We start from the raw sequence: 22,511 nt of genomic DNA on the forward strand, positions 1-22,511 counted from the left end.
TGGAGATGACGACACCCGAGAAATTTCAGGGGAGATAGAGAGAGCAAGCAGTTGCAGGGAGGAGGATGAAGGCTCAATGGGGCAATAGCAGTCCGCGTTAGGAAGGACTAAGGAGGCGGTAGTGAGAGGACTCTCCCACTCGGCCGTGGATATTTGTTCCACGGGTGGAGAGGTTTCATGAAAGAACGTGAAATTTTTTGTTCTCTAAAAAAGTAGAGACAAATTGTTCTCTGTTGGTTTTCTTTTTCTGCTTTGTCTGGTGTTTGGTGCACCTCGTTCTTGATTAAACACTATTCCTTAACATAAAGTTTATGCTACCAAATGCCCTCTAAGGGGCTGGTTGGCAATGAAAAGTTTGTTACTGTTCTTATTCATGAACGCACGAAGGCTGGAGCACCATGTTCTATGATCTTTGAAGCAAATTCATGAAACACTAACAAACTATTATTATTATCATACACTTCATGCCTTTCTGCATTCAGGTGCGGCTTGCTTGCCTTAAAACTCATTCCTATGCAGCTTACTTGCCTTGAAAGCTTGGCTACGTAGCAACATGAAACTGCAAGGTACTGATCCCCTAACTGGCTGCCCGAAGAAAGGCCAAATCTCTCCCTCCTTTCTTTAACTCCGGGTTCCAGAACTAGTTATTGATTTCCTCTTATTTTATGATCTGCAAAATAAAATCATGTTGAATAACGGTAAGTTTTAGATGATAATTAGATACCATGTCCATGATTCAGAAAGAGCGACTCAAATGAAAATCTGCAGATTACGCTTGAGTGGCATCCTCTGTATGAGAAAAGGGAAGCCCAAAATTTATATTGAAGAAAGTCCAGACGAGTTGGAAAGGAAACCAAACCTAAACCCTCTTAAATGCAGCGGTAAAAGTTAGAACCCTTTGGTTGTACTTTTACAAAGCCCAGCTTGTCCGCTAGCTTGTAGCGGTTCAACCTACACAAGAAATGACAACAGTGGGAATTGAACCATGAAACAGTCGAAGCCTGCACCATTAGACTGACCCATCATGCCCTTGTCGCCTTCTTTGCTGAATATTTGATTCTTATATCGTCAAAATTCAGCTTTCATCCCATAAGGAATTTTGCGCACCAAAGTTGGTAAACGTAGAAGCATGGTTGCGTTCTTTGTGTGATGAATTTCTTTATGCACAATTGCAATTTCCTTTGTGTGCGTGTGCGTGCACACACACACACATATATATTTTTATATAATAACAAAAAGATACTATCAAAAATCAAATTAATTTTTTTTTGTCAAGAACAGGTCAACCACACATTTTTCATTTAACTTGACACAATTGACAGGTAAGGCCATTTAAAGATTATTTATGTATATAACACAGACAAATACACACGCATGAATATAACACATGAAAAAACCATAAAAAATGAAAAATTATTTATGTTACCAAGGACAACTCAACCACACATTTTTCATTAACAGTTGGAAGTTGGTCGACACAATTGACATAAATAAAGACAAATAAAAAAAATATCAGCTCCTGATCTTTTCCAGATCAATCGTTGAGAGAAAAACTTTTCCAGATCAATCGTTGAGAGAAAAACAAAGAGAAAAAAATGTGAACTAAATTACCAAACTCTTTATTCTTCTTTTGACCACCTATCTTTTGACCACCTATAGATCAAAGCTGATATTGCTCCTTATTTATCTAGTATTGCGTGTCTATCTCCTCTCTCTCTCTCTCTCTATCTCCCATATATATATATATATATATATATATATATATATATATATATATAGGAGAATTTGGCAAATCTTTCTTGAAGCATACAACTGTGTCCTAGTGATTTATAGTCACATCGATTTGATTCTCAACTATAAATCGCCATGCATAGAAGACATTTGTATGTTCCAAGAAAGACTTGCCAAATTCCCATACCTACTGCAATATCCATGCAAGTTATGAAGGAACTGAATCCACCTGAAAATCTTATTTTTGCCTTTATTTTTTCCTTTTCTTTTCCATTTCCAACTACAGGCGAATACCGCCTTAGTTACTTGCAATTTCATCTACGTATTATCCACAGCTTCCATTTGGAGTCAAATCAAATGTAAATAACAAAAAGGCGATCCACTGAAATCTTCTTCTATCTTGGGTATTCGTATAAATGCAAATTTAGTATACATTTGTAGCATAAATAAATATATAGTAATGTTTAAATATATAGTAATGTTTACAAGCTTATTGTGCCTGCCTTCGTGATTGCGTGGCTCCTGTTGTTTCAGAAACTTGCTATGTGGACAAAAAGGGAATCTGGTCACGTCGCTTTAATTAACTTGTCCTCAAGTTCAGGAGAAAATGATATCCAGAAAAGGAAAAGACAAATTGCAGGAACAATTATCACTATCCATTACAACTTTGTTTACTTTTAAACCCCACCTCTGCATTTCTGATCCTCCGGCAGCACCTGCAACACCATTGGGGTGTGAATTTGCTGGTGCAGTATAATAAAATTTAAGGAGCATTTTGAAAGTTTGGGGTATCAGAATTTGAAAAATGGACGACGCTTCAACTGATAAACATGAAAGCTGCTTATGAAGCATTAGTAATGTGAAATTTCCCAACTATCGTTGGCAGCTGCACAATCCCCATAACGTGCGCATAGAGAGGTTGTCTGAATCATAACCATCATAAGAACAGTGGACCAGTAACTAACAAGACTGAAGACGGTTTGTCTGCATATGAAGAATGGTCATCATCAAGCAGACAAACTGTCACAATCTGTCCTTACTTTTGGTACAACAAACTTCAAACACTGCAGGAACAAACATAAAGAATCACATATCTTTTGTGGATTTCTTTGTATTGTCCAAATCATACAAAAATAACATGCAATTGATATTCACTCATAAAAATCCAAAAAACCTTTACATGCACTAATTATTAGCTACATGGACTGTGCAATCTAGAATATGCTCCGCTGGGCATGCATATGTACATCTCATATTGACATTCTCTTTATTGGACAAAAATTCCAAGGCAGACTTATCAAAGAAAATCATGTTGACCGTCCACAGAACCGGCCACAACGTGCCACTGTTTCTGGAATGAGGAAGTAAATTGGTCAGCGATGTGATCTGTGCATGTTTCTCTTAATACTTGGCTAGTCACAAAGAGATGTATAATGGAACTCGATCTGCAGACGACGATGCAACATGTCTTCCCTGACTAATCCCTTTTTCATGTCAACTTGCAGTTCCCTCAGAGGCAAGGCTGCCAAAAACTTCTTGATAAATGCTTTGCAGGAAGTCCGTCCTTGGCTTATGATCTCCCTAACTAAATCTGCATCTTTTTCTGCCTTGGCTTGGTCTGAGGCACTGTCACTTGTGTCCTGCAACTCCCTGTCAGGATTGCCTGGCTGCAATCCATAGACTGTTGTATCCTTGTCAAACTTCAACATGAAAGCTTGGTTGCAGCCCTCGTGTAGTCTTTCCCCAAGTGTGTCAATCAAGTAAATAGTCTCCATTTCCACTTTCAGGAGGAAAAAATGATCATTCCAGCTAACAATGTAAACACTCCCTTCAGGTCCAACGTTATTGACAAGTTCTTCCCATATACTGTCAAAGCTCATTGCCCCCTCCAGAAAATCGAAGGTCTCTGTCATGTCATCTGGCACAAAGAATCCAATATATGACATTTCTGAAACAACTGAGAGCGGGCGCACTTTTGCTTCAAGGACAGTGTCAATATCGAAGTGCTTGTCCGAGAACCTCTCCATGTGAGTCTCATTTTCACAGAGCTTTCTCCACTCCAATGATCCTTCTCTTATCAACTGGTCAAATTGGCATTTCAGAGGCAGAGTCTCTTTGTTCCTGTGAAGCCAATCAGCTATAACAGCAACAAGAACAGCACAGGCACCATCTCCGGCTACCTTCTCGCTGCACTGATCGACTGATGCGAAGAAGGTACTCGTGAACAGTTCCGACTGCCCATCCCTGCTAACCAGTAGTTTCTTTTCCCAAGATCCAACCTCAAAGGAATTATCATCATCAAATCCTGATGTTGGGGAAGGGATTTTACTTGGGCTTGATGATGCTGATTGCTGATTTGGTTGATTACGCCGATCATCGTCGATATCATCACCGCCATGTTCGCAGTCCTTCTTAAGTAATGGTATACCTTTGTGTCGGTAAGACCCTCTGAAACTTGCGGTTTTCCATGAAAGGAGGTTGAAGAGCGTAGCCCTTGGAGCAGTTTGACAATCAGAGGCTGATGTAGGACCTTCCCGGCTTTCGATCCTGTCGCCTTCCTGATTTCTGATTTGTATTCCGACCAAAAGATTTGTTTCGGCTATGTTGCCATAACCAAATTCAGGCTCCTCTTCGGATGAAGAAGAAGATGACGATTCAGTACCTGTAAGTTCCTTCGACTGCTCCGGGGTGAATCTGCAGTCGCTGGTCCCATCATACTCTGAAGAATTTTGTTTCTCTGCTTCACGTTCAATTGCTTTAGCCATTTCCTTCCCCCGTGAAATCACAAATTGAGACCCATCGTCGATTTGGGAAAGACCTTTGCACGATCCGCCGGAGGAGAAAAGAGATTTTGCACGGGTGATCATGGTTCTCCTCTTAGTTTTGATCTCAGACAAAGCAAGCGTCATCTGGAAATTTTGGAGGCGGCAGATATGTATGAGATCATTTAGAAGGAGAAGGTTACACAAAATGAGAGTGAAGGGAGAGAGAGAGAGAGAGAGAGAGAACTTACCGTCAATTCGGTTTCCATGGTAGATCCTCCAACATTGCAACAAACTGGAATCTGAATGGTCCTTTTCGAACAATCCAGAGTGACAAACTCTGCCAGGTCCAACATAACTTTGCCGAGAACTGATGTCCTGCTATCTGAATCTTGAGCCAAACCCTGTCCAATGTGAATATACCAAATTTAAATAATTGCGCAGATTCGGCATAACTCATGAAATCACTTTGTTCTCGAATAGCCTTAAAAGATTTACTCACATGAACCTCGAGATGAATGTCCCAACTTGATGAGCATCTCGTGTTCAGAAACTTCAGCTTGCATATATGATCAAATGATTCGTTCCAATTAACAGAGCCATCACCTTGAACGCATTGCGTGGCCGTCGTATTTCTAACCGATTTTGACCGGTACCCAGCTCGATTTCGCCGTCCTTTCCATTGGATCTGCAATATGATGCTGTAATTCTCCCGTTTCTCGCCGTCGCCGATCGTCAGACCTTTGATGCCATGAACCAAGAGATTGAGCTCGAAGCTCCTGTAATTTGCAGATCCAGACCAAGCCTTCAACTTCCTCCCCATGACAATCCTCTGATACAACCTACGAAAACGCCACCGGAAACATAGAATTCTCCTACCACTCTATCTGGTCAAAAGGCAGAGAAGATTGTTCGCCTCCCGGAACTAGAAATCATGGATTTTTCATGTTGGTATCCTCTGTTAAGACTCCCCTGCGCGAGGAAAAGTCATGGCGTCACCTTGTGAAAGCCGTTGGGGGTCAATTTCCAACTCAGGAAGCAATCCGGAAATTTCTACCCTACTTCTCGAACCGAAGGAAAATTTCCTGGATAATTGACCTGTTCAAAGAGGTGAAACGGGATTGGTTCCTTACCCTCATATATATCTGCATTCAATGGCAGATCCTTCCACCTTTTCTTCTATCATCTCCAACAAAATTTCAAAGAGATTAGTGTCTCCCTGTCGTCTAGATTCTGGACAAGGAAGCTGATCATCAATGATGAATTGGGTTGTCGAGTTCACCCTCATTTAGAGCCAAATTTGAACCGTTACAGAAAATGGGTCCGACCGCTACAGTAGTCTTTTGCTTTCTTATGGATCACCCTTGCCCCTGGTTTGGACATTGCCCATTGTTGAGTTCATCATGAGAAAATTTATGATGTTGCCCAGACGTTTGATCTTGCCAATCCGCGTTTCAAGAGCAATAATATATTGCACCAACTTGGCTGCCAACTTTTAGAATCACACCTGTCAAGAAACCCCAGAAAAAATTATGATGTTTGGCTTTATATCTCCAGACCGTTGATCTCACAGAATTTATGTTCATGATTACCGCATTCATATGATATGCTCAACTTTTAGCAAGAATTTTTCTTTCTAATCTAGAGAGAGATAAAGGGGACAACTCATGACAACGTGGATATTTTTGCATGCTTTTCTGTCTTTGACCGGGTATATCAAGTGGGGATAATATTGTGTGTATTTGGTGCAACCAGAATGACTCAAAGAGTGCTTTTCTTTCAAGAAACTGAGGTTGCTTTCTGAGAAGATTTGGTAATCTAGCTCTTGTTTTCTGCCCTTTTCATTATCATTTATCATCATAGTTGTTGTTATTGTTATTATTTCTGCATGCTTTTGTGAAAGCGTGGACTTTAGGTTTCCCTTTGCACGTTGAGAGAGGAACCGATCTCTTTCCTCGTCTTTCTGCAATTTTTTATATTTTCCTGAGAAAGCTCATTCCTGTGGGATGGAAGGCGTTGACCTGAGAAAGGGAATCTGGTGAGAGCAACTTTCGTAGGAAACCGGCCTTCTGTGATCTTCCGGATTATTTCCTTTATATTTAATTTGATTTTTTTTTTTTGGTGCTGAATGGTTCAAATGATGAGGGTGTCCGTTCCACGGTCTCCGTGTTGGTTTTCTGATTAGAAACGGTCAAGTTCCTGAGTGGCGTTTGGGGGGAGATGCAGAAGAATAGGAAATTTATTTCGATCCCTTTTTAATATATCTTTTGCTCCCTTTTTTTATCGTTTAACGCTGATGGGACAGAGAAAATTACGCATTTTTTTATGTTTTATCTTTCTCAAGCCTCATTTAATATATATATATATATATATATATATATATATATATATATATATATATATAAAAGTCGTTTCCATTTTAAACCAAGATTTAGGTAAAAAGGAGTTTTTTTAATATCGATTGAAGCATACCGGCCGATCCGTATCATGTGATCAGGATACTTATATATTTGTTTTACATTTTTAAATCAAGTTAAAATTGGTTAAAACATTTTTAAATTACAAAAAGTTGGCACAGACCAATATGGTCGTCAAAGTTATATTTTTCTTTTTAGTGAGCGGGGAGAGCCGTTGACTAGAGTCAAAGCACTCTATCTAATTTTTTGTCTTTAGAGCTGGACATAGCCTTGGGCCGGCCCGGAGCTCATTTTGGCAGCCCGGTTTGTCTTGGGCTCGGTTTATTTAATATATATATATATATATATAAAGATTATGGCCCGGCCCAAAAGCCGGAGGCTCGCTCTTACTTGTCTTCCTAGTAGGATAGACTCTTTAGTTACGTAAAGTTCTATTTTCTTTAAAGCAACTCTTCATGGATCAAGGCAACGGATACATTAGCGAAATACGTATGTGTATGTTGAGTCTTTGACCTTCTTAAATATCTTAAGTCTATTCAACCTGCTACGTAGTAGATGAACTTTTTTTCATGGCATTGTTTACAAGTTTATCATAAACAAGTGCTCATAGTTGAGAGCCGTTTTGAGCGGATTATAGCGATGCACATGTCACATCTACGAGGATGGTTTCATTAAGAGATCTTAATCGGCAGAACGTGCCACATCTTGGACTTGCTGCTACAGTTTATAGGCAACTTTGCAAAATATATATATATATATATATATATATATATATATATATATATATATATATATATAGAGAGAGAGAGAGAGAGAGAGAGAGAGAGATAGAGAGAGAATAGCACTTAGGTAAGAGACAAAAATCAGACTTAACAAAAAATATTTTAAACAAAATGTGAACAACTTAATGTGCTTATAAACATTTAGCTTTAAAGTTTTAGTTCAAGTTATTTTTGTGAAATACTATCAAAATTTCATGTTATTTGAGCCGTCCAATTTTTATTATTAAAAAAATTATTAAAGTAAAAAAATAGTTAACTTAATGCATGTTTCTCATCAAATCGCTCTTAAGACCACATTTATAAAGTGATGGATGGCTAAGATAAAAACAAGGGAAAAAAAAAAGATGATGAACATTTTCATCATTTGGTATTAGCTCGCACCTTTTTTTTCATATTTTTATCTCAACCATTCATTTGCATCAAATAGACGGACCTGGTTAGATGACTGGGTAACTCTGAATGGCGAGAGATAGTTGAAGCAAGGTAAAATCTATTAGGTTGCGTCTTCAAAATGGTATTTAAGGCGTATTTAGGTGACAGTCAAAATTGAGTTTGTGAAATGCCCAAGTTATAAATAACCTGACTCTTCCCCATGTTACTTGTCTTGTCCACCAAACACAAACACACAGACCAAGTTGCCACAAAACATGTTTTTCACAAACAGCCGCTTTACAAAGTGTCAACCAAACACGACCTGAATATATTTTTCCAATCTGGAGATTCCAAGTCCAACTTTTTTAAAAGATGAAGACACACAAGAAAATTTCTGACATAATCTCAAAATTCCAAAGAATAATAATGGTATTAAAAAAAGTTCTATCTCTTCATTATTATTGCAATAATTGGATGACATTTTTCACCAATTTGTCCGCAATAATTACAATAAAACTTGTACAGCGGCTGCCAATTATGGGTGTTCAATATAACATCCAAATCCAATTAATTAGTGTTTTCAAAAATCAAGTTGTGGTCTTCCCCACATGGAAGACAATGGATCATTGGTTTGGTAAGAAAATGAAAACTTATAGTTGTTCTAACTTCTGTATGAAGGAAACCAATGGCGCCTCACATTTGCAAATGTACTCAAAATGCAACCCTCATTATAAACTTACCTACTTTCTACCCCATTTGCTGTTGATAAATTTCTTCATTCTCTTGACCGCTTTTGCACAAATTGTTGGGTTTTGTCATTTTTCTGGTGTACTAGTTTGATTCTGGCGCGACCTATCCTGCATTATTGATTATCTTCTGGTGGGGTGTTTTTAGAAATTGGATTACAAATCTACAACGTTTCGAATTTAGTTTTGAATTCGATTTTAGATAAAATATCCAACCAGATTCAAATTTAAATGTAAAGTTAGTTTTAGATAAATATTCTATATGTAATATTCATACATTTGGAACGTCTGTTTTTGAAATGTAGTATGCATTTTGGATTCGATTGTGTATTTAAAGCCTGATTCAGATTCTGTTTTAAGTTTAAAAGTTTGATTCGGATTTTGAATTCAAAATTCTTGGATACGGCGTACACTTTTCTTCATTTGCATTTGTATGTTAATTCAAATCTGATCTATGAACGTTCCTGTTTAGAACAGGATATCGGTGTATTTCACTTTGTCGTTTAAAAGTAAAGTGTAAAAAAATGACTAAATTAATGTCATTGATACTTAGTCTAGTGTGTGTTTGCAATAGTATAAGAACCAAATGTCTCACTAATACACTTGAGCACTTTATCGAAGCAATAAACACCAAGAAATTTTTTAAGATATTTTGTTCAGGTGACAAAATGTTGTTGTGAACGTAAAAAACACAAGATTGGCCCATAGTTTTTTCCTTTTCAATTATTTTTAAACATTATAGTTTTTTCCTTTTCAATTATTTTTAAACATTAGGTAAGGAAGAAGATGGACCAAGATTGGCGCTGTGGCATTTATTGATGCATTTATCAAATTTAGACCACAATGTGTATCTTTTTGTTTACCATAGTCATTCTAAGGAGATACTATTACTTGCTTGTGATCCACCATTGTTGTTAAATCCACTTTTTTTTTTTTTTTTGCATCAAATGGTTTCAGAACTTCAGAGATTCGGTCAAATCAAATTGAATGGCAATTATTTTCTGCGAACAGAAATTTTTATTAGAGTAGCTCATTAGATAATCGAACACTTGTTAAAAAATTATGGAAATGAAACAAGTGCATGTGAATGTATTTAAGACCAGCAGAAGGGAAATCAACCATCCCAGTAAAAGGCGGAAGCCTCTCCTCCTTTTCTCCGCCGATCGGGGCTCAAAGACGTGTCGGCGCTTGAGCGGTACTTCATTAATCTTGAAAATAATGTAGAAACAACAGAAAGAGGGAAATAGTTGACTGGAACAGTTACTATGAATCCCTTTATGATATTTTTACCTAAAAATGCTCCCCCCATTACTTTAGCTTCAAGGTGAAGAGAACCAAATAGAAATAATGCCAAAGACCAAGAAAGAAGAAAACTAGGCCAAACGTGCAACAAACACTAGGTATTCTTCTTGGTGTCAATGAAGTTGGAGTTTACTTATATAGCTTAAGTACCAGTCTTGGCACTGTATCGGTAGCATGGTTGGCAAACTCGTCCGGGGAATCGCTTGAGTCAGCTCAGGTTGCCAACAAATCTGGCCATGGGTCAAGGCTTGGCCCGACTCCTCCGAAATTGTAGTAAAAATACATTATGGTTATTTGAATACTCGATCGAGTTGACCAACTCTCACTAAGTTGATGAGTAAACTCGTTGACCCAGTAATCCAGTCATATGCCGATCCGAATCCAAATCATATGATCAGTCGAGATTTGGATTGTTATTGGTAGGAAAGAAAGTTGAACCTTACCCTCATGTTGTAAACATTTGTATCGGTACACAGTATTGGCAAATATGCATCACTGCGTATCGGCCCATGTCATGCACCTTATTTTTCTCTTTTTTGGAGCAAAAAAATAATGTAAATATTTTCAATTGATTTAGAAATGGAAAATTATAAATCCTCACTGTCCCTGCATTGTATCGGCGAGAGGCGTACATAATGTGTATCGGCCGACATGGGCCGATTCGTTAATAAAAGTGCACCCAAAAAAAATATCCTAATAAAATTTTTAAAACTAGTTGCAGAAACTACTTAATTATATAAAAACTTCTGTATCTCTCTATGTGGCTTGTACTAGAAACTTGTGACTTGTCCTTTATCTTCTTGGATATGGGGAGCTTTCTTTTTTTTTTTAAATTCCATAGAATTGGCTGTCTCTAGGCATGATTGTCCATTGTTGGTATATGGCAGATAGCTCTACCCAAGCAACATAAAGCATATTCTTTGTACTTGCTTGACAGAAACTCATGGACAAGGAGAAAGGTTGATCCGTGAGGATATAACACAGCAGGCAGTTGCCTACCCTGAATCCTACTTCCGTCAACTATCAGACACTATCACTTGTTTCTAACTGCGGCAACCTATCGTTTGGCACCATCTAAATAGTTTCTCTTTATTCCTAAAGAGGTTGGTGTAATGGACATGGCGAGGGCCAATAGGCGACCAATTTTTGTTTCAACTCTCATAACCTCAATTCTTTGTAAGGAAGTGGGGGTGGCACCGATATGCAAGCTTAAGCATGGTGTTTTGTCACCTCTAGCCACTGAAAGCAATCCTAGGCGCTTGCGTCTTGCCTGGGCCGGTGAGACTAGCGTCTTGCTCACCCCAATAATTTTTTCTTTCAAAAAATTGCTTACATGATCAGCTACCCATCAAAACCAAATATTTCTTTTTGACATCCTTTGGACAATCACAAAGATCTTATCTTATCAACCAAGTACAGCATATTATATATATATATATGACCTGTCTCATAGAAATAATGACTTGATTTTTCAAGTTCTTAACAAACTCATAATCATGTATCGATGGCATAACTTAATAGTTGCTTTCCGCTAAGAAATGTACTTTGATCATGTTGATAAAGATAGGTGAACAAACATGAATATGATTAGCTCAGAATAAAGTCTTATTTGTTGGGTGTAGCTGCACATGGGGCGTGTATATAGAAACCATTTAAGTCACGGATAAAAACCAGACCTTGTAAGTTTTGGTTAAAAAATTATTTTTAAATAAAATATATACGTCTTAATATATCTATAGAAACTATTTTGATATAAAACATGCTTTGATTCAAGTTGTTTATGTGAAAACTATGGATTTTTTTATTAATGTTGATGCTATCTAGTATCTAGGCCACGGCCCCTTTGAGATTTCAAAAAAAAAAGTTTCAGAAGCTGTTAAATTTTTTTCACAATGTTAATTTGGCCTTTATAAAAATTTTGAACATTTTGTAAGGGATCCAGGGTTTCTAGTTCCTGTCTTTTGGTCTATGGATCTGAATCTTCTGTCTCATATTCAAGTTTGTTGGTCTGGGCCTCGATTTTGTGGTATGGATCTAGATCTCGTGCATGTATGTCTTCCGTGCTAGGTATGATCCGTTCTCATGAATCTTTAACCTTCTATTACTTGAATCGACAGTTCGCATACATCTCTATGAATCCGGATCTACCATTTTCAGTTCTGAATTTGCTTGATATGGAGCTTCATTCCTATGCTTGGTTGTTTTCAATCCGGATTTTATGTTATATTACCGGGTCTGTGGTACTTGCACCCAACCTGATTTATCCAGAACAGAGCCTGTTACCTAATTCTAGCGGATATCATTCTGATCCAGTTCAACCCAGTTGATATCTCTTGGCTGGTTGATTCAGTTTGTGGGCTTGCTCATAGGGATTCTGAACCAGTTCACTGGTTTCTGGGACCGGTTTATTGGTTCCTAGATCCGTTTTCTAGTTCTTGAAACTAGTTCAGATGATTTTTGGACTGGTTCAGTGTTGAAACATGGATTTCTTCATTGGCTCTTGTATTATATTCATGAACGAAAATATTTCTTATTATAATTATGTGGTGCATTTAATTGGTGTTATAGATATGAATTATGGTTCAACGATTTTCAAGGAAGTTGTTGAGAGTAATAAATTCATGCATTAAATGGACGTAATGAAAAAGTGCCACTCTATAACAAAAACTTAAGTGTGAGAAAATATGACCTTTCTTGTGGTTAATTTTGGCCTTTCCTTTTTGGAAAAATATGATAGTTGAATACGCGTACCTTAATATTGTGATTTATGTTGTTGATTCCTTATTTATAACCAAAGATTTGAATCTATTAAATGAGACGAAAGTTTTTTCTTTGCACTTGTTTGAAATGAAAAATTACGTGGGATCACATATATTTTTGGCATTGAGATCCACTCAACAAAGATTTGAATCTATTAAATGAAACAAAAAATTTTTCTTTGCACTTGTTTGAAATGAAAAATTACCTGAGATCACATATATTCTTGACATTCAGATCCACTCGTGTGTGTGTATATATATATATGTGTGTGTGTGTGTGGTGTCCGCTCACAGGATGCTCTTACTAGTTTTTAAAAAATAAATAGAGAACAATGAGCGTCGGCCACGGAGGCAGTGGTCGCACCCCCAACGCCGCCGGCGACGCCTCAGCACGGTCCCCGGCAGCCTAGAACCGCCGACGACGCCTCGTCGGACTTGGCGGCATGGGGCAGTGGCGACCGCCTTCCTCTTCCTGAAAAATGGATGAGGCGGTAGCATCCCCCGCCGCAAAAAAAATTTGCCCCAATGCAACTTTTTTTGGCACAGCCGCCGGAGACCCAGGTTACCGGCAACGCCCCGCCGGGTAGTCTCCGGAGCTGCGCCCAAAAAAAATTGCATTGAATGCAATTTTTTTTTGCAGCGAGGAGGACTTCTCCTCCCCCTGCAGAGACACTGCCGGGGCCACGCAGGGGGATCCCGCTGCAAGGTTCAACGGCGTCGTGTAATGACGCCTCGTACTCCATACACCAAACCACAGGCGTAAGAAGAATGTTTACATATATATATATATATATATATATATATATATATATATATGTAAGAGACAGAGAGAGAGGGCTGGGGCTCCTAGTCTCTCCTACAAATGTTATGTTAATAAGATTCCATTTGGTAAATCATAATTCTAATTTGGTGCCCATAACAAAAGAAAAAATATATCAATCTTCAAAAATTTTCAGAATTAAACCTAAAAATGACATAAATTTCGTACAATGGTAGAGCGCGTGTAGGCTTCTGTCATCTATTCTCTTTGGATGGCCTGCCCTTGAACCAGAAATTTATACCTAAGCCACTGCTTTGATATAACTTTGGCAGTTGGCCGCTTGTTATTTGTGCTCCGGCCCCTCGCACATGGCCGATGCATTGCATTGGGTTACGTGTGAAAGACCTGAGTATCTAGAAAGCCAGAGCACATCTGTTTTGTATTTCATTCTTTCATCCTTGCTCTAGCTTTCCCGCTTTGCCAGAAACATGAAGTTAGTGAACAATGCATGGTGAGTTTCAAGCAATTGATAAACAAGTACATCGTTCGTTAATTTATAATGAGGATATGAATAGTAATTGACCTTAGCTACCAATATGACGAGAGCAGGTAATTAGTTCGGAGGGCACACACAACCTGCTCTGGATACAAAAAGCATTTTGGTTGCACCACCATTTTAAAAAGACATTCAAACTTTTCTTGTGATCCATTAAAATAGCACGCATCAATGAATTCATATTAGACACAAGACACCACATTTGCGGTGCTGCAAATGCTTCTCGGAGAACAAATATTCGATTGAATATCATATGCTATCCTGCAATACATTTACATGTCATCCCTCCCTCTAGGGACAACTAAGGATGTCAATAACTCTAATTTGCATTGGATATCCGACCAAATTGTTCAAAAAAAAAAAGTCAAATATAAAAGAAATTTTAAATCCAATTAGGAAAGCAGATCTGATTCACATGCAAAATCCGATCTAAGAAATAGCATCTAATCATATTCAAATTCAGATATACATAAATATCCGATCAAGTTCAGACATAAATTCAAATCAGATTTATTTTTAAATAAATATTTTATATTTAATGCTCTTACATTCCAAAATTGGCTAAATTCAATTCAAAATTCAAATTCGGTTATAAATGTAAAAATCAGTTCAGATTGGATTTATTTGAATCGTGAAATCAAATTTCAGATTTGGATTCAGATATGACTTTTCTTTGTTTACATTTGAACCCAAATAGGTGAAAAATGGCTACCATTAAGGGAATATCAAATTCCAATCTGATCCACATCCCTAGAGACAGCTGCCACTCAAGTCTGTAAGCAGATCAGCATCATCGTACTCATCTGATTCCCATAAATGGACTAAAAGGCAAACAAGCAAACCTAGCGACAGGCATTAACTCAACTATTAATGTACACAGAAGTGGCTCTCTATCACAGAAATCATACATGGAAATGAGGCTGGGGACAATATTGAGACATCACATAAATCATCAGGTTAACTTTGATAAGAGTACCTGCTCGGATTTTACGAGAGCAGGTCCACCTCAAAGCAAGGAGAAATTACCATGAAAATAAGCTACTGTTTGCAACACTAAATTATTTAGCTGATGTTTATGCCGAGAGCAATAAAAGTGGCAAAAGATTCATCAATGTGGCTATATGAGAGGTGGGTATTGCTTGGTCTGCTGCTTAACTCGTTTTTTGTATTCTGCCAGATTCTGCAGTAATTGTGGAAATATCTCCATGTCAGAGCTTTCCATGAGAATTAACAAAATGAAACCAACATGTGCTAAACAATGGATGTGATCCAACAACCCAAATGTAGACCTGAATGAAAAGATGGTAGCCTTCTGTCTGAGCAGGATCAGATGGATTTGGCTGATCAAGTAAATCTTGTATGCCAACAAGTATTTGGCTGACTGTGATGGCCGGCCTCCACCCCTGGTAAAAACAAAACCATGTTAGTAAATTTGTGGAGCCAAGCCTTCCACCCTAAATTCCATACGGGTTGAGGCTACAACTCTTAACAACGTGCTTAATTGATGAACTCCAGATATCAGATTGAATCCATCAGCTTCACATCACTACACATCAAATGATTCTATACTCAGGATCATGATTATAAAACCAACCCACCTAAGCCCAATTCAAGTCCTAGACCACACTTTTGAAGAAATAGATTCTCTGGAATGCATATCAAATTCAAGACCTGAAAGAACATTGTTCAACTTACACTGTCCTCGTTGAGGATGGAGAGGCATACAGTTCCAGAAGGGTACACATTGGGATGGAAGAAACCTTGAGGAAACTTGCATTTAGGCGGTTTGCTTGGATAGTCTTCACTAAAGTTGAGCGTGATAGGGAAGTATCCCCCCTCCCAGTCAGTCTGTAACATGAAACAAACAGTTTGTCATCTGAACATTTGAATTTTTCTTAGTTCATGCATGAAATTTTGCTAAGAGAAGAAAGGACTGATTCTAAAACAAAGTAATAAACATCTTCTGCACGTCATGAGTGGCATAAGTCATACTCCAGTTATCCGAGAATGCATTGGGGTTTTGGCATTTCTAAAGAACACCCCTGGTCATTATTTGTAACATATGAGGATGCAACAGACAATGAAGCTTTCAGTTGACAGTGGAAAAATTGATTATTCTAGTTCGGTTATAATATCAGTCCCCTAACTGAAGGAGTAAATTTTTAGACTTAAAAGAGAAGTTCAAGTTAAAAAAACATTATTCCAAAAGAGACTTTCTAGAGAAACCAACAAATGAGGATATCTTTCAAGGTGTCAAAATTTATCCAGGAATGATGCAGTAGGAACACCAAGGTTGGGAGTTCAAAATTATTATAAATAACTTTTCCCCTAATAGATGGCATGTTTACCACATATATAAAAACTTCCTGAGTTACCCAGTTATAGTTTATATCAAATTAAGGTTGTCGTGTTTGAGGACTTCATGTGTCCAAGTTTGTCTGCACCTGTTTATTGTGGAAGGGCATACAAAGTCGACCTTTAATTATCCCACATTTCTTTTCAAACTTTAAGAACATGGCAACATGCAAATAAAGGTCATCCCCAAACATTCTAATATCGTTTATCCCACAACGTTCAACTTCAAAGGCTAAAGCTCTCCCTTCAATCACTTTTTGGCATACAAAATATGTGCATTATTAACCTTACATTCTATTGGAGCTTGGTAGCGAATAAAAGTATCATAACAGAAACAACTCGTTACAGAATAAGGAAAGGAAGGATAAAAGGGCCACACAACCAACTAAATATACTCATCAGAGACAAAGCATTGAATCAAAAGCCATCATAGTCGAGAGAACACAAGAAACTACACATGCATTTACCATCAATCAGTATGAAGTTAGGAACACAAGATGTAAGCAGAAAACTTACAGGAAAAACACCATTTTTCATGCATTCATTACATTTCCTGGAACCAGGAGTAGATTCAAAAAGAGGTAGTAGCACCTTCCTGAGTATTCTTTTATACAAAGAAAGAATTAGGAACTAACTACTCAAGTAGCTGATTGACGCGGCTATATCAGACCCCCTAAGACACCATTCAGTGTACTAAGGAACTATTTGGTTGAATGAAAACCTGAAACTAGTCTCTAAAATGGATTTATCGTAAAATACTCTCATGCAATGTAATAATCAGAAAGTCACAAACAACTGCTTCACCTCCTTCACCATATATACATTGTTGATGTAAATTAGACCAATATATTTTGAGAGTTTGTTGGTGTTAGCTTAAAACTGCTCTTCATATGATTACCAAAGTATAAATGTGTAGGTGAAACCTCATTTTAGCACTAGATAATCAGATAACAGGCAAGGTGGTTTTTTGATTGCTAGGATAGAAGCATTGTGCTACTGTCAATCAAATCCTCCCAACTGCATTCACTCATATTGTAAGCAATAAGCCCTCACAAGTAAAACCCAGCTTGTAAATTTTCTGATCATTATAAACTTCCTCACTGCATGTGCAAAATTATCACATCAAACCAAACTGACACTTGGTTGTCGGAAGCAACAACTTGAATATCATATTCTTTTTCCAACATAACATGACTTGTTCCATATATGTAGTTTAATTACTTTGTTGAAACATGTTCAATCGAACGGAATGCAGAATCATATAGCATATGACTGAAACTTAAAATTATAAAGCAGGAAGACAGGAAAAGTAATGTAAGTCAAAGAAAGTAAACCATTTGCTTCTCACTTAGAAAATGAAAATTGTATGGATTAAAGGAGATTGCCCACAATATTTTTACTTGGACGGTATTGAGTGTACATGAGAAAGGTAGACTCACTGAAAAAAAGATACGGCAAACGCTGAACTCGCATTTTCCCACAACTTAAACCAGAGAATGGTATCCAAGCATGTATGTGGTTGATCACCAAACTATCCTGAGTTCACCTTGAAATGCACAACAGAAAAATTTATTCTGTTGAGCGGACCACAGAACTCATGCATATCCATCGTCCCAACAGCTCTCGTAATGCAGGAGAATGCTAATTGCAACATCATGTATTAGCCACCATTTTTTTATATGGTTTTGGTGGCATTCTCCATGTAGCTTTAATTCGTGAAACGATATACGTAGTCAAGTCATCATTAATCAACTTAAAGAAATATACCAACGCAATCAAGAAAAACTAATCACTTCCCGCAGAAGATAGAACATAACGGAATAAAAAGAGAATATAAAAATTGCAGCCGAAGGACACCAAGCTGCTGAAATAACAACACATGAACACATGATACAGATCGCAAATAAGAAGTCGTATGCATTTATATCCAGTGAATCATGAATTATCCAACAGAAAATAGACTCGCATGCCCAAATTAAATTACCATTTGAAACAGAAGCACGAATAGGAATAGCTAGAAGCACCACACATTGATCTGCCCCCAACCCCGGCCTGGTCTCAACAACCAGTAAACAAATAGAAACAGGAAACTACGAGAAGGTCTTTCGTTGGGCTCCAGAAAATTTACTCACCCCCACTTTTCCAGGGATGGTACAGTGCCACACCATCAGATTCACGGTGCCATCTGGTTGCGTCTCTGGCCTCGCCACAAAGCCCTGAACAGGCAACACGAGAAACTGAGGAAGAGAACCGAAAGAACCCAAATGAGAGAGGGAGAGAAAAAGAGAGAGACGGACGTGAGGGTGATTCTTACGCCATGCTTTCCGCTCCTCGGCGAGTCGGCCACGAGCTATACCCCCTGACATTTCCTCGCTGCTCTTCAAATCCAAAGAACAGGAAAAGAAGACGAGAGAATGAGGTAACAGACGCCCCACTTCTTTAAATCTCTTCTTCTTTATTCAAACCGCCCCGGGAAGAGGAGATCCGGGCTTCGCTCCGAGGCGTTTTGCGGATCCTGCCCATGATACAAAAGGAAATTGCAAATGATGCTTCTTTTGGGGACTATTTTCTTCAACATGCTCTTTCATAGTGTTATGATGGAGGACAGAAAATCTTTCCTTATAATAAAATTTTAAATTTACATAATAAAGAAAAAAAATTTGTGTTCCTGATTTAATCAACTTTTTCGGTAGTACATGCCCTAAGGAGTTTGGAATGGTTTGGATCAGCAACTACTAGCATACAATTGAGTCCTCGATCTTTATATAGCATACAATTGAGTCCTCGATTTTTATATATCTACAAGTTGATACAATCCTAAACCCTAGAGACAGTCCTAAACCCTAGAGACAAGGAGAAGAGGGAGCCTTTACAAAACCCAGAAGGAGTCTTGGTACAACCCTAAACCTTAGAGACAAGGAGATGAAACAAGGAGATGAAGGTGCCTTGACACAACGTAGAAATGGGCGACACAATACGACTTTAGACCCTAGAGACAGAGAAGAGAAAGCCTTAGCTACTACCTAATTTTTTCTAGTACACCACATATTGTATTTTTTTTTTCTTTGATAACAACCCAATTGAAGTGACTCTAGTGCATATGAGTGTTTGAAGAGTTTAGTCGTCATAATACTCTAACCTCTCATATTTATTTGAAAGCAAATGTCACTAAAGTAGAAAACATGTTATAGATTAGGCCCCTAACATGAGACCCTGTGTTAGGGCTAAAACAGCCAAAAAAAAAATACAAGGTAAACTAAAAAATCCCTCCCAATAAAGGCAAAAGTTAAATTTAAAAAAATGACTCCTAGTAAAAAATAAAATACCCATCTGGTGAAACAGTGGTAAAGAGGTTGGCCGCACATTGTAACCGGCCTCATTAAATTTGGATGACAATTCAAAATGCAAATGTCGTGAGGTTGCTTTAATTATTTACAATCATAAGTCCCGCCTTAGTAATATGGTAAACTTTCGGTTTACGTAGCGTTGAAGCTACGCGGTGCTTTGTATAGGGATAAGAAAGTGACGCATGCATATTCAACTTTGGTGACATGAACGGATGCACGCTCAATAAATTGAAAGAAGTTATCACCTTTGATAAATATTCAAAACCTGAGCCTGTTTTTTACTACGGGTGTTCAACGGATCGAACTAACTTCAGTTTGACTCAAACTCGCCCGATAAACTTGACTCAAACTCGACATATTTATTGAGTAATTTGATTTGTTTATTAAACGAGTCGAGTTCGAGTTAAGAAATGAACTCAACAACCTAAACAAGTCAAACTCGAGTTAAATGTGCTCGGCTCAAGCCAATCTTTGGCTCGAGCTTAATCAAGCCGAGTTCGAGTTTTAGAAACTCGACCTGAGTCGAACTGGAACTCCAGCTCGAGCCGAGTTCGAGTTTCTTTCAAGACACTCATGCAGAGTTCGAGCTGGCTCAACTTTACTCGAACCCGCTCATAAACACCCTATTTTTTTTACAAAACTTTCTTTCTTTGTTCACTTTATTAAGTTGAGCGCAAAACCAAGCTGAAAGTACCCCACATTCGGGTCTAGACATAGCTTTAGACCCTGAAGACAGGAAAAGGAAGAGAGTGGAAAAGAACAATCCTCATAGTGGCTTAAACAAATGCACAAGGTCCGACACAGAACAGCAGGAACAAGACCGAGGCGGAACACGCAGACACATCAGAACATTGCCACAACTTTGTTTGGGGCCTAAATAGCCACTAGCTCATTTTGATCACTCTTAAATTCAAATTTTGCTGAAAAATACAAAATTGATCTTGGTTAAACATTGCTTTTAAGAAATAGAACTCTATAATGGATCAGCTTTACCTTTGGTAGAGTATCACGAGGTAATTTGGTTAAAATCTAGGTGGGGCGATGAGCTTCCTTGTAGGTCCAACACCACAGTCAATCTCATATTGCAAACTAAATTTGCCTCTCATCATTTTCATAAATTGCAATATAGCATCCCAAATTTATTACAGCATTTTACAAAGCACTATCAAATATTAATCAAATTATGATGACTCGATACTTGATAGTATCTTAGCTCATGCCTGATCATCAAATTCTAACAATTCTTTAAACCAGAAGGCACAAACCATGAGTTTTCTAGAACATAAGAATTATACCCACTTCTAGTTATGAGTGATTTTTATTCTTTCAAGCTCATTTTTGCCTGCACATGTACCATGTTCGTCTTGGAGTCTAAAATTGACCTTGATCCAAAGCCTATTCCAGCTCAAGAACCCAAAAAGTAGCTATAAAATCAATAAATCCCTGAGAAAAAATATGGGTTCACGCCGCAGATTTTGTGGACTGAATATCTAAAATGATTGATCAACGTACGCATTCATCTTCTCAGCTATTTATATGATTTATTTTTCTATGCTAACTTTGAAAAGATATATAAACAGATGAAACGGTAGACATAAGGTAAACTGTCATTAATTCGGAAATGAGTTCTTGATCACGTTTCCTTATATGCAGATTTGGGACTGAAATAATCAATTTATGTATGTTATTTTTCCTGTTCTGTAAAAGTTTGTTGTCTAAAATTATCATTTTCCTGTCACAAAACATTCGAGCAGTACACGGTACTATTCGTAAAAATCCTTTCGGTTTTTTGTAAACTCGCAACAATTACTCTTCACTTGAATGAAATATTGCGGTTTTCTTTCTTTTTCTGTTTTTTTTTAGTAAGTGAGAGAAATGTGAATATATATATATATATATATATATATATATATATATATATATATATATATATATATATATATATATATATATATATAATTGATATAAAGAAAACATGCAGCTACTAGGCTTTCATGTGTCAAACTTTCATGGAAGTCGTCTAAACTATCAATTTTCAGGAGATTGGTGCATGAAAATTGTTGTAAATATGTAGAAGCCGACCTATTTTTTCAAGAGTCCAAAGTGTCATTCAACGGAAGCGAGAAAGAGAGAGGAAAATGAGTTTTCTGAAACAAAATATTCGAAGGGTATTGCAGACTTTCAAGAAAACAACTTAATTTATAATTTGCAGCTTAATTTCCTTTGTCTGGTCTCATAAAGATAAAAGGCCTAGATGATTCTCAGACTTGATCAAGTCTGATACATATATATACTCTGTGTGTGTCACGTATGAGAGAGAGAGAGAGAGAGAGAAGAGTGAGACGGGAGGGACAAATCCAAACAAAGAAATGTTGTCCAAGAGTTCCATCACTTTGTTGATTTTCAGACAGACATGACCGCGTTTAGGTAGTTTTCTTGTCACCTACAAAAATATGCGTGACATCACACATTCTTTAGTTCTCGTACGCGTGGCATTTGAAAACCTAATCAAGGGCAAGTTCACGCAAACACCACATCAAATTCTTCGCTTCGCCCATCCACAGGATTTTTGTGTGCGTGTGCGTGTGTCTGGGCATAAACGGCTAACCTTGAACAAAATCA

General features: G+C 37.6%; 2 protein-coding genes across 3 annotated transcripts; both read right to left on the reverse strand.

Annotated features, from left to right (window-relative positions):
- Positions 1 to 2,810: 2,810 nt before the first annotated feature.
- LOC116253996 (uncharacterized) lies at positions 2,811 to 5,917 on the reverse strand. 2 transcript variants are annotated; one of them, XM_031629007.2, is made up of 4 exons: positions 5,627 to 5,917; positions 4,996 to 5,465; positions 4,745 to 4,897; positions 2,811 to 4,640 (listed from the first exon to the last, which is right to left on the reverse strand). In XM_031629007.2, exons 2-4 carry the CDS (start codon positions 5,314 to 5,316, stop codon positions 3,144 to 3,146), a joined length of 1,971 nt encoding a protein of 656 aa, XP_031484867.1. In that variant the 5' UTR covers positions 5,317 to 5,465; positions 5,627 to 5,917; the 3' UTR covers positions 2,811 to 3,143. The 2 variants fall into 2 exon arrangements, with proteins under 2 accessions (XP_031484867.1, XP_031484866.1); XM_031629006.2 differs by having other exon boundaries at positions 4,996 to 5,917.
- A 9,087-nt stretch (positions 5,918 to 15,004) lies between these two features.
- LOC116254081 (SUMO-conjugating enzyme SCE1-like) lies at positions 15,005 to 18,994 on the reverse strand. The gene is made up of 5 exons (XM_031629154.2): positions 18,840 to 18,994; positions 18,675 to 18,758; positions 15,883 to 16,035; positions 15,477 to 15,590; positions 15,005 to 15,367 (listed from the first exon to the last, which is right to left on the reverse strand). Exons 1-5 carry the CDS (start codon positions 18,906 to 18,908, stop codon positions 15,305 to 15,307), a joined length of 483 nt encoding a protein of 160 aa, XP_031485014.1. The 5' UTR covers positions 18,909 to 18,994; the 3' UTR covers positions 15,005 to 15,304.
- Positions 18,995 to 22,511: the final 3,517 nt, after the last annotated feature.

This window comes from Nymphaea colorata, chromosome 5 (assembly GCF_008831285.2).
Source record: "Nymphaea colorata isolate Beijing-Zhang1983 chromosome 5, ASM883128v2, whole genome shotgun sequence".
NCBI classification, from domain to species: Eukaryota; Viridiplantae; Streptophyta; class Magnoliopsida; order Nymphaeales; family Nymphaeaceae; genus Nymphaea; species Nymphaea colorata.